Source organism: Colius striatus, chromosome 1 (assembly GCF_028858725.1).
Source record: "Colius striatus isolate bColStr4 chromosome 1, bColStr4.1.hap1, whole genome shotgun sequence".
NCBI classification, from domain to species: Eukaryota; Metazoa; Chordata; class Aves; order Coliiformes; family Coliidae; genus Colius; species Colius striatus.
In genome coordinates this window covers 39,913,229-39,930,980 of record NC_084759.1, presented here as the reverse complement: position 1 = coordinate 39,930,980, position 17,752 = coordinate 39,913,229, and the positions used below count along the sequence as shown (strand labels likewise).

At 33.8% G+C, this 17,752-nt stretch overlaps 1 protein-coding gene across 1 annotated transcript in view; it reads left to right on the top strand.

Moving 5' to 3' along the window:
• KLHL1 (kelch like family member 1) overlaps nt 1-17,752 on the top strand; it is a 215,561-nt gene that overhangs the window by 68,560 nt on the left and 129,249 nt on the right. Inside the window, exon 3 of the mRNA XM_061995414.1 lies at nt 6,969-7,105. Coding sequence (XP_061851398.1) covers nt 6,969-7,105 — 137 coding nt within the window. The remainder of the gene's footprint in view (nt 1-6,968; nt 7,106-17,752) is intronic.

Genomic DNA, 17,752 nt, shown 5'->3' with positions numbered 1-17,752 from the left:
TGCCTGTTCTAATTAAAGGTTTGGGGTTTTTTTATGCAGTAGGGTAGATAACATTAATTTTGCATTCCTCAGAATATATAAAATGCTTGTTTACAGAGGGCAATCCATGATCAATATTTGTGGTTTTTATATTCAGTGCTTCATATAAAATAGCATTTGGTAAAATATTTTCTGTACAAAGTTTATAAAGTCTTACCCTAGAGAAAATGAAACCTGATTTTAAAATCCAATAAAAACATAATACAAGCTGTAGCTTATGCTGAATATGTTAAAAATTAATAAATTGAAATATTAAAAATTATTGCCTAAAAATGGTTCTCATATATTTTCTCTTTTTAATAGAATAATTTAAGAGAATGCAATAGATGTAATATGCTACAAAATAGCACAATAAGAATCTCTTTCAGTAAAACAGGGCAAAACTTTCTACATTTTTCAATAAAAAATGTGAAAGTGATATCTTTTTCATTTTCCTCTGATTTATAACAAATAAAATCAAAACAATGTTATAAAACTCAATCACTGAAAAATAGTTAATGTTGAAGTCTCAATGTATCTATGAAAGTAAAAATTCAGTTAAGAATTGCCAGTATATTTCATCAAAAGTAGTGAAAAACATCAAAAATTGTTACACTGTCATTGGTTCTTGTGTATCGCTCCAGAAGCCTCTAAAATTTAAAATCCCCATGTAATTTCTAGTTTCATTCCTGTTCTTGCCCTTTTCTCCAATAAGATATCTTGATTATGTCCTTCAATGATGTTTAAGTAACTTTTCCTCAAGAATAAAAGTGCCATAAGCTCTTTAAATTGTGTTACTTTTATAGGAAGGATGCCAGGTAAACTCTAGGCATAGCCTAAATGCTGGCAAGTGAAATTTTATCATTAGTGATGGTTTTCGGTTTAGATTTTATTTGATTTTGTGGATTTTTTGTAACTTTTGTTTTTCCTCTCAAAAAAAAAAAAAAAAGGAGACAGTTAAATTAGAAGGGGAATTATACAACATAATCACAGAGCTCTAGTTCCTCACTTGGATGTACCATACCAAACTCTCAATCTTATTATAGCTGCTTTTCATTGTTCAGGTGACTCAAAGTGCTTTAAAGTGCTTAAGCTTTTTGTCGGCTCCTGAACATTGTGATCATCTAATCTAATCTTTCATTAGATTAGATTACAGGTTACAGGTGTAGTCTTTCACATAAAGGAATAGCGGAAGGCATTAGTAACCAACCAAGAACTGACATTATGACCAGGAAACCAAAAAGGATACTGAGAATGCAGGAAGACCTCTTTAACAAACATTTCAGACCATTAGAGTAGCTGATGTTTAAATACATATGAAAAATTAACTAGACCTCAGTTGTTTTGTTATATTGCTGTAACATATATAGATAAAAAACAAATGTAATAAAGTAGAATAACTTAAGGATGCTAAAATAATAATTTCCCTTCTCTTCAGCTAAGCTGTTGCACTATTAACAGTCCATCATAATTTAAAAATATTGTAAACATGGAGTTTTTAGTTTCTCCACTCACTCTGGAAATTCATGCCCTGCAATCTCTTCTTCCCTAGACTAAACAGCCCCAGTTCCTGCAGTCTCTCCTCATAAGGAAGATGCTCCAGTTCCCTGATAATTTTGTTGGCCCTGTGCTGTACTCTCTCCAGAAGTTCTCTGTCCCTCTTGAGCTGTGGAGCCCAGAACTGAACGCAGGACTCCAGATGAACCCTCACCAGGACAGACTAGAGGGGGAGAAGTATAGTGTGTCAAGCATAGTTGAGTTTATAACGAGAAATCTTGAGGTTTTTATTTTCTGTTTTCTGTTAATATCAAAGTAGCATAGGTTTTTGTGTTCATTCTGATGCCCAAGATAAAGGGTCAGGGGTGAGTTGATATTCTGGAAAAGGTGCCATAGGATGATTAGAAAATTACCACAAACAGATAAAGCAAAGAAATGCTTTAGTATGGCTACTCAAATATTTCTAGATCAACTGTTTTGATGAAAAGTGAAAAACTTTACTTCAGCACAAAAAAATATTTTTCCCATTATAAATACTGAAATAAATTTAACTATAGCTTTTTTTTGATGATCAAGTATAAAGTAGTATAATTTTATTTACTATCATCCTGATAGATTTTTATAAATTTTTTTCAATAAACTGTAAGGTATGTTCTCTTTTTTCAGTTCTCTAAGGAAAAGAACCATCTTTTTCAATCTATTTTGAGTGCTGCTACAGAGAAATGAAGTTTATGAAAAAAACTCCAGTATCAATAAAATGAAAAAAATGAATGGAGGAGGTTAAGCTGAAGGGAGACACAAAAGAATCAGAGAAGGAAAGACAGCTTAAAGGCAGGGTGTGAAGGAAGCAAAATGCACAGTATATAGCCCTAAGACTCACCTTGTTTTCTTGCATTAGTCAGTATCAGATGCTCATGGAATGCATACAGTATAAGCAATACAGCTGTGCTATGTTCATTCACAGATATGTGTACTTAAGACTTACATATAGTGGCAAATTCTTCAATAGAGATCGGATGTTACACATCTTTAGCAAAGTGAAATAGATTCTAGAAAGCAGACTTAAGAAATTTTGAAAAATGCAAACAATGCAAAACAAATAAATTACAATTGATAAAACATAGTATGATGGTTTAGCCCTGACTGAGTGCTAGACGCCCATCAAACTGTTCCATCACTCCTTCTCCGAAACATAAAAGAGGAGAGAGAAATAAAATGAGAGGTTTGAGTCAAGATAAGGAAATGGAGATCACTCAGCAATTAGCATCACAGACTAAACACACTCAGCTGGGGGAGAAATGGTTTGATTTATTAATGGAAAAATCAGAACAGGAGAGGGAAAATAAGAAGGAAACTCAATCTTAAAACACCTCCCCTCACCCCTCCTTCTTCCCAGGACTTTCCCTTCTGCTCTCCCCCACAGTGGCACAGGGAGATGGGGGTTACAGTCATTTCATTACAGATGGACTTTACCGCTGCTGCTTCTAAGAGGGAGGCCTCTTACTTCCTGCTGTTGCAGTGTGGGGTCCCTTCCACAGGAGATAGTCCTCCATGAACTTCTCCAACATGGGTCCTTCCCATGGGCTACAGTCCTTCACAAACTGCTCCAACATGGGGTCTTCCCACAGGGTACAGCCCTCCACACATTGCCTCAACATAGGTCAATCATGGAGAGAACAATCTTCAGATGGGTCTCCCATGGGATCACAGGTCCTGACAGCAAACCTCTTCTCTGGCATGGGCTCCTCTCTCCCCACAGGCTCCTAGGTCCTGCCAGGAACTTGTTCCAGAGTGAGTTTCCCACGGAGTCATAGCTTCCTTCAGGCATCCACCTGCTCTGATGTGAGGTCTTCCATGGGCTGCAAGTGATTCTCTGCTCCCTGGTGGCCTCCATGGACTGCAGGGGCACAGTTGCTTTGCCATGGTCCTCACCACAGGTTAAAAGGGAGTCTTTCAGTGCGTGGGCACCTCCTCCCTCTTTTTCTCACTGACCTTGGTGTCTGTGGAGATGTCATATTCTCACTCCATTCTGCTGCTGCTGACATTTAGCATCTGTGCAGCAACTTCTTCCCCATCTCAAACATATTCATTGAGATGTTATTTCAGTTATTAATTGGGCAGAGTTTGGTCAGCTGCGGGGTCCACCTTAGAACTGACTGGCATTAGCCCTATCAGCTACAGGGGAAGCTTCTGGCAGCTCTTTGTTTAAAGAAGCCACCCCTGTAGCCCCCTGCTACCAAAACCTAGCCCAGACAAAATCACTATACATAGAATGGAAGTTTTGACAAGCAAATTTCCTTATAGTACCAACAGCTTTTACAGTAAACACTAAGCTTTACAGAGTCCATTCGGGAGTTGAGAATAAGAAGGATTGGGTTCATGCTGTGTTACTGAAGCTGAGTTGAAAATGACACTGTTTTCTACTTCATGTGTATTAAAACCAATTATAATAGTGTGTGTGAGAAAGACTGAGTAAAAAAAAAAAAAAAAAAGACGGTTCAAAATTCTGGACATCAAAGTGAGTGATTTCAATTAGCTACACGTAAGAATTCTGAGATAGGAGATGCCAATTTAAAGTTGGCAGGCAATAATTGGTCTCAAAAAGTGTATCAGTCGGGACATTTTTTCTCATGAGCAGCAATTAGTGTGTATAATAGATTATATTACTGTTAGCTAATTTTTTTGCAAGGGTGTTTTAGCTTGTTTTGGATTTGATAAGCTGGTGAGGGAGAATACCACACTCATCAGAAAAGGTGATCACTACCTGGAGTAGTCCAAAACAGTTGATCTGGTCCTTTGTTGTATTTTGCTCAGAAAAAGTGTTAGTCTTGATTGTACTGCCAGAAGTATTCTGGAAGTGATAACCAGTTTCTGCTTCCTTTTTTTCCTGAAATTTTTTCAAGTGCATGCATTGATATACCACAGCTTATGTTCTGCAAGCCATAAAATGTAGAAAATCATGTAGCCTTCTCTATATACATACTAAATTTTTGCCTACTGTAAGAAGAGTAGAACACCACCATCAGTGAAGACACCTAGTGTCAGCTGGTATGATCTACAGAGCAACAAATTTAAAAGCAATGAATGTTCAGCTCCCATATGAACTACCATAATATGTGTAGAAAAAACCATTTGTGTCATGCTTAGTGATTTCAGTCCAAGTGGCATCAGAGATTCTACTCAGTTGGCAGTAAAATATTGTTAAAGCTTTCTTAAAGGGTATAAATAATGAATATTTGTTTGGTGTATTTTGTCTGCTTCTCTTTGTTAATAAATGCACTGACAATGTCAAAGGAATTCGGTATCAAAGGTGTATATGAAAACAATTGTCAAAATTGCAAGGAAATGTTCTATAATAAAAGGAAATAAAATTTGGTATCGTAGATTAAAAAAGTCACAACAAGAAGCAGTTATATTCTATATTATAAAAGAAACCACAAATAGATGGAATTTAGTTGTGGCAGCAAAGACCATTAATCTGGAGAAAATCTTTCTGAATCTAAAAACTAATTTTAAGCTTTGAGTTACCTGCTATGGTTCTCAAGGATGAAAGAGTTTATTATGCATTCTCACTTCAAGATCAATAGCTGAAAAAAGGTGACATCCTGAGACACCTGACCTTTCTTGATGAATAGGTCAACATGCCTTTAAAGCAAGATTTAGAGCTATTTGGAACCTTCTGAGCTACAAAAACCAGCAGATCATTACAAATTAATTGATCTCGTTGATTTCTAACTTTTCATTTTCTATCTCAATACTGGAACACAACTAAGATTTACAAAAGGTGTCACCTTTCAGAGGTAAGTATTATTAGCAAATTCCATTAACTTCAGTTCAGGCTCTGAAGCACTTCCCAAATAAATCTTTGTATCTTGAAATCAGTTAATTTTTTTTATATATTCAGTTGATCAACAATAGGTGATTTATTATTTCTGTTAACTATTGATTCCTTTTATTGCTGTGATTTCTTTTTTTAAGTCAAACAACTAATAACAGTTAATGAAGTCATTTATATGTGAGCAGTTGGAAAAAGTGTTTGAAGAAGGACTGTAATTGTTTTAGTTACCGAGAATTGTACATTTATCATACTTGATCAAACACACACATGTGATTGTCAGCTGAGAGAGTAACTAAACAGCTGTAGAAGTAAATATTTTTAAGTAGTAAAAAAAAAAAAAGATAGTGAATTTGGAGTCTCTGGTAGTAGCAACAAAGTATTTTTCTAGTTTCACCTTTTTATAGCTTTTTATTAATTACATGATTATAAATGTGAACTGTCTATGAACTAGAATCAAATTCATGATTTCAGAGATGAACATAACGTGAGAATTGGTAGATCTATTACACCTAATTAGTCATCGCATATCATTTGAGCCAGAGTAAAGATCACATATATTTTCTCAAGCTGCCCTACTTGCACATAAAATGTAGTAGCTTAAAGAACTGTAAAATTATGAAACCCATTCAAACTGTCATATTTTACTTTGCTATGGGAGTAAACTAAGAGAACAAAATTCATGAATTACCACACTGGCTGATAAGTGGTAACTTGTTCAATATCTTTTTGTTGGTGTTGTTGGAGAACATAGTTAACAGTATATAAATGGCTAAATATTTTCTCTTGGTTTTCAAGTTCTCCAGTTCTGATTCTGTGTCTTTTATCAATGTGTTTGTATTTTATGTTTTCAAATTAAGCCAGAAATATGACCATCTTTTATGGAAGTTTGTAGTATGCTATTAATAACTGTTCCACATTTCTAGCTCATGATCATCTGTGAATATTCACTCTTAACAAAATCATAATATTAGTGTAGATGATATTTAGAAGAATGACTTAGCTTAAGGCCACCATCAGACCTAGTACTTGCTTTGGCTTTGATTTACCTAAATCAGTTCTTAAATCAAGCCCTGCATGTTTTGCAAGTATTTTGAAATTATATTCCCTTGGAAATGTTTTTTAAATAAAAAACATTGGATTACAAGATGATTAAAAAAAAAAAATCATGTTAAGCTACAAATAGTTTTACTGAGGGCCAAAGGATTGGGTAAAGTCAGCTGCTGATAATGTTTATAAAAAATAAGTCTTTAAGAACAATGAAAAGTGCCTCTGGAGGATGAAATGCGTTTCACTAATCACTGTCTTTGATACTGAGAGTTTCTCTTGTTAACAGTTGGGACATCTGCATGATTGAAAAATTACCGGACAGACTGAGCACTAATTTATATGTCTGTTTTATTGTCATATGTTAATGTGCCAATTGGTTCATATCAGGGGAAGCAAAAGCAAATTAGAATGAAATGTCATATTGTATTTTGCTGCATATATCAATAATGTATTGTTCCTGATAACTTATATGAAAATAGAGTTATTTTTAAAGGTAAGAGTTTTTTAATATATTAAATTTCTAATACATTTATCAATGTAAATGACATCAGTTTCAAACTTTTTTCAGACTTGTTCTCAGTTCTGTCTCTGACTACTTTGCTGCCATGTTTACAAGTGATGTTTGTGAAGCCAAGCAAGAAGAGATCAAAATGGAAGGCATAGACCCCAATGCATTGTGGGATCTTGTTCAATTTGCATATACAGGTATTGTACTGCATACATCATATTTTCTGTAGAGAAAAATGTTGATAGTTTTGTTTTCTACATGTTAGTGAATGATATTTATTTTCTAAATATTTTTTCTTTTTAATCTCAATCAATCAAAACACTTATTTAACATTTCTAGGGCTGAATTCATCTTTTTATCTCCAAACTGTTAAATATGTCAGGCTTGGTAATCACAACAGAACAGTCTAAAAAATCATACATTTTTCTTGATTTTCAAATATTTAAGAATAGTTCCTTATTCACATTACATGAGATCATTGAAGGAACAGCTGCACAATTACATAAATCTTTAACAATTTTAAATAATAATAGTATGAGCTGGATATTATAATTTTAATTTCCTGTTATAGGCTTGACTCTTTGGTGTAATGTATAAATAACTCACATACATATAAATGTGTAATGTATAAATAACTCATAACTCAAAGTTAGCACTTAAAACTTCATTCTATATCATCATTATAATGCATAGTAGCTTTGTTTTTTATCTTTCCTATGTTGTTACATACAGTATGTCTGAAGCGCATTAATATGAAAAAAGTAAAGTTACAGAATGAATTAATAAAAAAAAGTAAATGCCAGTAATAAGATTTGTATACTGAATTTGTCTTCTCTTGCCTATGAATCATGTAAGTATACAATCTATATTGTTTTCTATTTTTTCCCTTAAAGACATCCTCATATTGTTTTAATTAACAATGTTTTATCATAATGTATCAAATATTTGATTTTAGCTTAAATTTTACATGGATAGCCTATACCTTACTGTTTTAATCCTCCCTAAATAAACATATATTGATTTAATCATAAGTTACTGTTCCCTTTGATATATTTAATCAGGATATATGGTGGGTTTTTTATGATATCATAACTTTACGTACGTAATAGGAAAGATAATGCAAATATAAGTTAAAAAGTGCACTTTTTGAGAATCGTGTTTTAGAAATTCAGTTTCTAGGAATCTCAGATCATCTTATTTATATAGTACTCTGTTTAAAGTGTAGTGCCTACTCCCTTCAGCTGTAATTTTGCCATTGACATTGACAGTGTACATCATCCAGTGAGTTTCAAGCTAGGGATCTATGAAATTAAGAACATGTAAACAGTTTTCATCAAACATGAGGAGGATGTAATCTGATTACTAGGTGTGAATGTAAAATGAATGACATGAGACTACTGGGGCAAAATAAAGAATACCTTGACACAGAATAGCAAAAAAAAGGTAATGGAATATTGTTCTGTAAGAGGAGTGTAAAAGCAAGCAGAGGTAAGCAGAAGATGAGAGAAAGTGTTGTTCCCCTGGGAACCTAACTGGAAAGTGACTCTTTTGCCTCAGTTTTCACTCAAAGATCACATGCAAACACACAGCACAGTTAATACTGACAACATAAGAAAGAGATACAGAAGAGAGAAAAAATCCCTCCATTTTTATATGAATGAAGCTATCTGAAAGGTTTATTGTTTGTCTCATAACTTTGGAGACTGGATTAGGTAATGAAAATCTAGAAAAAGCAAACTCCTTCTACTTTCTATGAAGATTAAGATTTATATCTGCTTTATGCTTCTTGATTTGCCACAAGATGTACTCTGTTTATCATATGAGGTGGAAAACTTGGAGGTTTGGTCTTAATCTTAGATAAATAAGGAGCAACCTTCACAAATGGGTAAAAAGAGAACTCCAAAAGTAATATAATTCCCATGTTTTGTATTTACCTCATGTAAATGGTAACATTACATGTTATCATAATGTTCCCTTGAAGAATTATAACCTTAAGGTGATAGCAAAAGTCACTTGCAGAATGGTAAAACACCATTATCTTTTTTTTTTAATCCCATATGGGAGACCAAGTAAGACTTAAGAAATGTCTTCTTAGCTTTACACTTGGAAAGGAATTTTCACAAATACTTGTTGACAGGAGTGATGCGGTGCAGAAACATAAGTCCATTTTACATGCTAAAAGAGAACATAGTTTGGATACCATGGACCATTCTGGTTTTGATTACTGTCTTGCATTTCTGTTCTATCAGGTTCTTTGTCATGACTTACTCTGATTTGTTCTAATTTTTTCTCAGCTTGTGTCCTTATCTCTTGAAAATCATGTTAAATTATTTCTTTCTCTATTCCTTTTGTCTGCATCAGATGTCGTATCAAACTCCTAAATTTCCTAGCTACAGTTACGCTAGTAAATTAAACAGTGCTAGGGAACATTTGAAGACATTGGGACATGATTATATGTATTGATAGTGGCACTTTTAGCCAAATCCAACTAGAAGTCTCTTACAAACACTGATATGATGCAGCCTTGATATGCAGACTTGTCATGAATGTGGCCATCCTCAATGCAAGAGCATTGAAAAGTGCTATGGACAATTCACAGGTGATCAGGGAATTCCTAGAATATGGTTCCAAACCTTTTTAGTTTATTGAAATGGAACAGTCTTTACTCCTTAGTTAATAATACTGTTTTCCCTTGATCTTTTATGTAGCAAAATGTGTCCCCTCAAACCTTACTTTTTCCCCTTTTTAATTTCCATTGTGTATGTTGATTTATCTAGCTTCATAGTTTCTTATCTCTTTTCTTGTTCTCTGATTCCCTGTTTACTATCAGCCTATTGTTTTCTTTTGAGTTAGCTCGAGGTTTTTTTTTTTGTGTGCTCTTTGGATGTGGGCAAAGAGAACACTGTGAAGTGAAGGAAATAGCCTCTGTTCTGTTACCCTGCAGTGTTGCAGATAACAGAAATTCCCATTCAGCCTTTTCATCTGTAATCTAAAGCATACATAGTCTAGACAGGGTAGCTGGAGAATTTGGCTGCCAAATTTCAATTACTGACTGCACAGTATGTGAAAAAGTTTTCAGCAACTGAAAGCTGTGGCCAGTATAGCTCTTTTTCTTTTACTTCAGGAATAGTAAACCATTTTGACAAATGGGTGGTTATCCACTCTTCTATTTTCTTTCTCCTGTCAGTACCTTCCTAGCTCAAGGAGATGAAAAAAAAGTTAATTTCACATATAGTTGCTGCTGTTAGAAGTTTTTGCCTGGTGACAACTGAACATTTCAGGAAAACACGGGTGAACAGCTTTTTGGAACACAATTTCATCTACTTTAGTAGACAATGATCGAATGTGAATTTTGAACGTATATTTTCATCCTCTACAGCATACTGTGGTTTTTAGTTAAACCCTGTAAAATATATTATTTACTCCGTTATTTCCAAATTTGCTGTCTGAAAATTTTGTTTTCTCATAGTTTCTACTTGCTTGATACAAAATAAATAATAATGTTGTATAGAATTCCTCTTCACATAATTTGTGTAAATCATTGTATTCGTGTAAACTATTGTGCATGATAAACCCTCATTTAGTTATTAGTTACTAATATCAGTTTTAATAACATGAAACTAGGCAACACAGAAAGAAATATTCATCTATTCAAAATCAGCATTTATTACCAGCATATACAACCTGTTGTCAGACTTTCTTTAGCAAAATTGATCTTGATTTGGGCCAGCATGGAAAGATTAATCACTTCTTGACAACCCCATTGATACAATATATTGTTTCCTAAGCCTTCAGTGAGAAGAGAAAACAAAACCAAACACAAACTAAACAACCAGTAAGATGGTTGAATATTTATAATAATATCAGTTCTGCAACTCAATGAATTTTTTAATCTGGTGAAAAACATCCTAAATATTATTTAGAGGGTAAAAAAAAAAAGGACATGCTTATTATAATTTTATTACAGTTATAAAGGTAGCAAATATATTTGTATTGCAAATGTGATGTTGATAATTTTCTAAATCTGATAAGTTTTGTTATTATAATCTCCTTTGAATATATATAATTTCTGACTACAAATGTACTTTTCACAAGAGTTTTTGAATATGACGTGAAAGCTGTTGACTTTTTCAGTAATGAAAAGAACCTCGAGAAATTTTGAGAACTAGTTCATGATTGTAAAATTCAATCTTTTACAAGAAATTTAAAAAGTCTTGCTAAAAGAAAGTAAATAGATCTTAATTCAAATTAGACTGTGTTCCTATGTTTATTTAAAACTTACGTTGGAATTTAATGATATTTATTGTAAAGTAGAATTCTATTCCAGTAGATAGTCAGAATTCCTATTCTCCATGAACTAAAGTTAATATTTTGCTGCCATTGTGTTAGCTTCCGTAATCCTTCCTGTCAGAAGGAAGATCAAATATATATGCAAATATTTTAAAAAGCCTGTTGCCCTACAAAAAAGGATACATTTATGTTCAAAATGTCTCATTTTCATGATGATATTGTGTTTGCTTATGATGAAGAGCAATTTCTTATATATATATATATAGAGCCTTTAAAAAAATCTTACTATGTCAAAAGCTACTAAATAAGTGTCTCAATGGGAGACAAAGAAAATTTAACTAGGTAACAATATTAGCGCATTTAATTTAGGAAAAAAAAAAAACAAAGCAAAACAGACAAATAAACAAACTGACCATCCAAAAAAAAGAAAAAAAAAGTTCTTATCTATTTGCTGGTTGTGTAAAGTCAGAATATTACTTTGCAAAGGAAGGTGAATATTATAAGCTCTCATCAGCTTCAGGAAGACCTTGCCATTTATTCAATTATAAATTTTCCTGCCCATATCTCCTAAATATGTGGATGACAGAGTCATGAGACACTATTAAGCTGGACTGTGTTCACTCATGTGTATGCAAATAGACTTCTAAATACTTGGCAAAGGTAGAATTGCATGGTGACCATCAGAGCATTAAGTCCTATACAACCTTGATAAGAGCTGCCCCTATGTGAAGGCAGCTGTCCATCTTTGAGTAGCAACGGGAAAACAGAAAATTAGACTGTCGAAAATACTGATTTAAAGGTAGTGAAAGAATCATAGAATCATAGAATGGTAGGGGTTGGAAGGAACCTTTAGAGATCATCTAGTCCAACCCCCCTGCAGAAGCAGGTTCACCTAGATCAGGTCGCATAGGAACATGTCCACGCGGGTCTTGAAGACCTCCAAGGCAGGAAATTCCACAACCCCTCTGGGCAGCCTGTGCCAGTGCTCCCTCACCCTCACAGTGAAATAGTTTTTTTCTTATATTTAAGTGGAAAGGTTTAAACTTTTTGTGATGATTAAACAAGACCAATTATAAGGTAATGTGACAAATGTACCTAACAAACAAAATTTTATTAAAACTTAAAAAATGAGATGAGTTGAAATATGTATTATAAACTATGCTAGGCAGACATTGAGCTTCTTTTGGAAGTGTTTTTTTTTTATATGTATTTTGTAAATAAAGTAATTAAGTAGAGGCTGCATATTATTTTATCTGAAATAAGCCCAAAGTTTTCTTATTACATAAGCTAAATTACAATGCAATTGCAAGTTTTGTAATTCAAATTTTTAATACATATACAATGTAGATTTATTAGTAAAATCCTGCATTAAAATTATGTGCTTCTTGTGTTTTACATAGGTTTACAAGGGTTAACTACAAAAGTTTTTGTTCTGATTTTGATTTTTAGGGTTTTTTTGGTGAAAGATATATTTGACTGGTAAAAAATATTTAACTTCAATACAAGTAACAGGTTTAATCTCTCCACATTTTGCTGCAGTTGATTGGTTTATTCAAACTATGTATGATTTATCTGTGATAGAACTATAACTTAAGAGGAAAATAAACCTCCTTTGCATGCCCGTTAAATGTTCCATGTAAGCCAGATGAGGAACTATGAAGCCAATATGCAATGGCAATGCAGAAAGCGTGTTTCGAGCAGCAAAATAATTGACAGCAGAAAGTCTAGGACTGGGATCTTGGTGCCCTGAGATACATTACATGTATTTTTTGATATTTTTAGAGTACAAGATAAGCACTAACACAGAAGAGTATTTCTTTACCTTATTTTCTTAAGTAATGTTTCTTTCTTGACCTTAAATCGTGAGTTTTATTGAGTTTTCTTTATTTGCAATTGTGCTTAAATGTTTTAGGATCAGAACTAGAGATTGAGCTTCTGGTATTTTGCTGCCGTTGGTGACTCTGAGAGCCCTCTTTTGAAGTCACCAAACAGCTGTGGAGTTACTGTAGATTTCCTCATATTGTGTCAGGCTATCTAATTAGTATGCATTCCCAACAGTGATCAGAAGAATAGGCTGGTACTTTCATGCTGTTAATGAAACTGAAAAAACAAAACTCAACTAATAGAACACAAAAAATCCTTGACTTATTTATGCACATCTGAAAGGGAATACGATGGAAAGAATACCGGAAGAGGTTCAAGCCCTACTGTATAGCTTCTAATTTGATTTTATTTGGGATATTTTTTTAATTTTAGTACTGCCAAGTGTCGTCTCTGTCATTGTTCTATCTAATAATGCACACAGGGCAGACAGCAGGGATTTAGCAAGAAGATTTAGCAGTGCTAGAAGGAAGTTTCAAGACAAGTCTAATTGAGTAGATGTAGTGTAAGGCTATATGTGTAATATAAAAGGCATCTGCTTGCCAAACACTCCCCTGGCTCTTGGGTGATGTTACTATGTTTACAGTGTTTCAGTTTTCCTCTCCTGTAGGAAACACCAATCACATTGAGAACTGGAGTGATCTCTCATGCGATGCATATCATAATGGTCTTTGCCCTGCTTCTGTGATGTATTGAGTACATTCAAAAGTTATTTGTTCTCTGAACATGCACAGTCTATGACTAGCACTTGTTGCAGGTACTGTTACCTGCTGCTATCCCACTACATTTGCTCTGCCATGTGTTTGATGGTTGACTTTGCACTTTCATAGAATGAGCCCTTTTAATTTTCCATTCACTTTGGATGGGGGACCAATTGTTCCAGGAACTCTGGGATGAATGATAAAAGGACAAGATAATTGGAATTGAGTAATGAAGAGTACAAGAAAATAGTAAAATATCATGGCAGATGGTGGTAGACCTTGAATAAATTTAATGTCTGGTTATGGAAAATCACCTGTGAAGTTGTCTTCAGAGCTCTGAACTTGTTATGCATGACGTTTGAGTATTCAGAATGATCAAGACTGCTATGGGGTGATAGCTAGTGACTGTGTCTCCTTGTACTATGATGCAACTTGCCACTCCTGAGGTGTCAGTAATAAATTTAGGCAGACTCAAAGACGCAGGGAGGATGGAGAGGCAGAACAGAGTGCACTGAAAGGTGCATTTTTAAAGTTATCTTTTGCTAGATTCAAAGTTCTTCATCTCAAAAGAGAGAATAAACCAAGCACTGGACATTGATATAGGACATGAATGAAAAGGGAGAGGGTTCCTTTGAGTGAAGTGCCATCCTTCTCATTGTCATCTGCTGCATGCCATACTGTTGTCAAACAGCATTAATGAAGTATTCAGAGAGGCTGGTGTAGCATGGACTACCTCTTCAATGTAGTTCTTTCTGGAGTTCCGGCAGTGGAGATGTGTACCCAGATCTACTCTAATGAACTAGAGTAACTGTATCCATAGTAACCTAGCTCTGTCTCCATAGTTCTAAAAGAAAGAAAAAAAAAAAAAAAAGGAAGATCAAAATGGCAGTTTATGAAAGAGATCCTCACCTTTAATGTGTTTTGCTGCTCTTATCCCTGCAATGTAAAAAATACCATCATTCCTTTTCTATTCTGTGCCCATCACCCAGTGACTGTGCCAAACTGTAGCCACAGGAACAGGATGCAGATGTATGCCATGATAGATGGTAGTATTCACTTCTCCAAGCAGTGCAACCCAGGACAAATCAAAGCATATTTCTTCAAGCTGTAAGATGAGCTCATAAGCAAAAAACTTTGCAATTGATGTATCCATCTCTGTGACTTTTTGTTCTTTAAGCATGGATTTGAACTGCTTAGTGCAACCATAGCACAAGCTGCCACATCATTGCCTGAAAAGCTGAGAATCTTATTCTGGCAGAAGTGACTATTACAGCTTCTGAGATAGATTTAGGCATGGAAAATAAAATACTGTTCCTTCAAACCTGAAAGCTGAACTCCTTTGTCTTTGAGACATTTTTCCTTTTTTTTTTTTTTCTTTCCTGCCCAGAGGTCAGTACTTGGTTGTGCTCACTGTAATAGAAAGGCTATATCTCATTGAGATATTGGTACTGAGAATATCTACTGTGGGGTTTTGATTGTAGCAAAAGGACTTGTGTGAGGCAGGTCTTTTGGGATAGTTCTGAAAGCCTAGGCAGTGCTCTGGAAGCCAAAGGTGGTATACTCTCCTTCTTACCATCTATAGAAAGTGACTATTAGAACATAAACTACCTGAAATGTATCTAGTATTTGCTAGAAGTATTTTGGAACAAGAGTTCTCCCTCTCCTCAGTGTGAAGAATTTTTTGGTTTACAAAAGTAAACTCTTTCAGTGGTATTTAATGTGTGAAGAATGATGAGCAAGACCTACAATCTGGAAGCAAACCTGAGTATTGAAGTCAAATGACTAAAAAGAATATCATGAAAATAAGGCCTTATATTTGAAATGAGCTTTTGGGAGTAATTCTTGTAACCTCTTGTAACCATCCTGTCTGGAGCATGAGTGCAAGATTTGTGCTGTTGGAAATTTAGTTAGTAAATCCCATTTATGTTTGTGGTTTTTTGGGATAACCTTTCTCTTCAGATTTTTTTCATTGTTTACTTTAAACTGTGTGTTTGTATTCCTCTTTTTATAGCTATAAAACTAATATTAAAATCTCCAAATATACTAAATGTATAATAGTTGAATTATTGGTGATGTAATTATTAATATATATATATATCTAATCTATGCAAGTATAAACGAGTAATCTTTACAAAATCATACCAACAATTAATATTATAACATTTTTTTCTATAGCTAACTGAAAAAATATCTTCAAGTGTGTTTCAGAGTGCCAACAGATTGACAGATTAGATTAGATTAGATTAGATTAGAAAAGAGCTTCAAGATCTTCAAGTCCAACAATTAACCCAACACTGCCATATCTGCCAATAAGCCTTGAAATAAAAAAGTTAAAAAGATAGCTACTTATCATAGAATCATAAAATCATTACAATTGGAAAAGACCTTTAAGATCATCAAGTCCAACCACTAAACTCACACTGCCAAGGCCATTACTAAACTCAACCATATCCCTTAGCACTTCATGTACTTGATTAAAAGGAATTAGTTGTAACCTTTGTTTCTGGTTCCATGACGCTTCCCATGACTTTGTCAGTTCACCTTTACTCACAACTGTCTTAAAAATATTGAAGAATCTTGCTGTGGATGGATAGATGTGTAATTACAAGAGAGAAAAAAATTACTGTACATGTGAGGCAAAACTATATTACTGTGTGTTAAAAGCAAGTGAGCAATACCTACTGAGTGTTCCCACCGTATTTCTAATTATATCTATTGCTCAGTAGCTGTATGAAACTGATTCCTGGTCTTATTAACATTTTACAAAGATGATCAAAGATGCAGTGATTCCATGTACATAAAATTTGTTGTAACATTGTAACCTAAGGAGTAAAGTATGACTAAAAGCAAAAGATACTATTAAAAACCCCAAACTTTAAAAGTTTCCAAACTCTCTGTGTCTTAGAAAAGATTTATCAGAAGGATAAAAATATGAGGGATTTTTATATATTATCTCTGCTTCCCATTTGGTAATGAGGTAATAAAATTTATGTATTCATTATAAGGATGCATCCTAAAGACAGACATTTTAATTTCCGCATAAGCAACATACATAACTATTTTCACAAATAGAACTACAATTTAGAATAGCAATTAGAGAAGTTCTTTTGATTGTTTTTTGTCTTATATTTTTTTCATCCTAATTAATGTAATAGAAAATGAGATTTTAAGCTTTACTTTGCTTAGACTTAAGTACTTATACGAGCTCCTTTTTTTTTTTTTTTTTTGAAACTCTGACCATGCAAAACATTTGATATCCCAGAGGGATTTGCATAAAAATGTCTACAGACCTTGTGACCAAATTTATAAAAATGTCTTGATGTTTAGAAATGAAGATAAGTAAGATTTGGAAAGCATTTAGATTGATTAGATACTTACTTGTTGAAGTTAATGCTTTGTAAAAACAGGATCCTGGAGAGCCCTTACGTATCTTAATGCTTACTATGTTTGTGCAGAAAATAAAGGAAAAATAAGGATACAACAATACTGAAAGAAAGAAGCTCAGTAAGCTCCTCTTTAACTCAAGCTCATCAATTCTGACTTTCATCCTAGATATATTAAATAGTAAATTGGTGTTTCTAAATTTAGTTAAAAATGAGTGAAGCTATAATAGATTTCCCCAGATATCCCAGAGGCCATTGTATGTTTACCCCCTCAACTAATACGTAAGTCACTTTTCCATAAAAATGTAAGGGATCTTCTTTGAAACGGTTATGTTGGTAGCTTAAAGAAATACATACATTAGAAAGCATATAATACTTTTTATTGACTTAAACTTATTTTAATCCTACTAGTTTACAACTAGCACCCTACTAATACCAGTCTTCCTTAAAATTAGCAAGAAATACCTTCAATTTTGATTGCTTTTCAGCTGTTTCCTTTCGATTCTTATCCTAAGGCTGCCTTTAGTGATAAAAAGCCACACTGTGACACCTACTTTCTTCATAAATGGTGATGATTCTTTCAATCCTT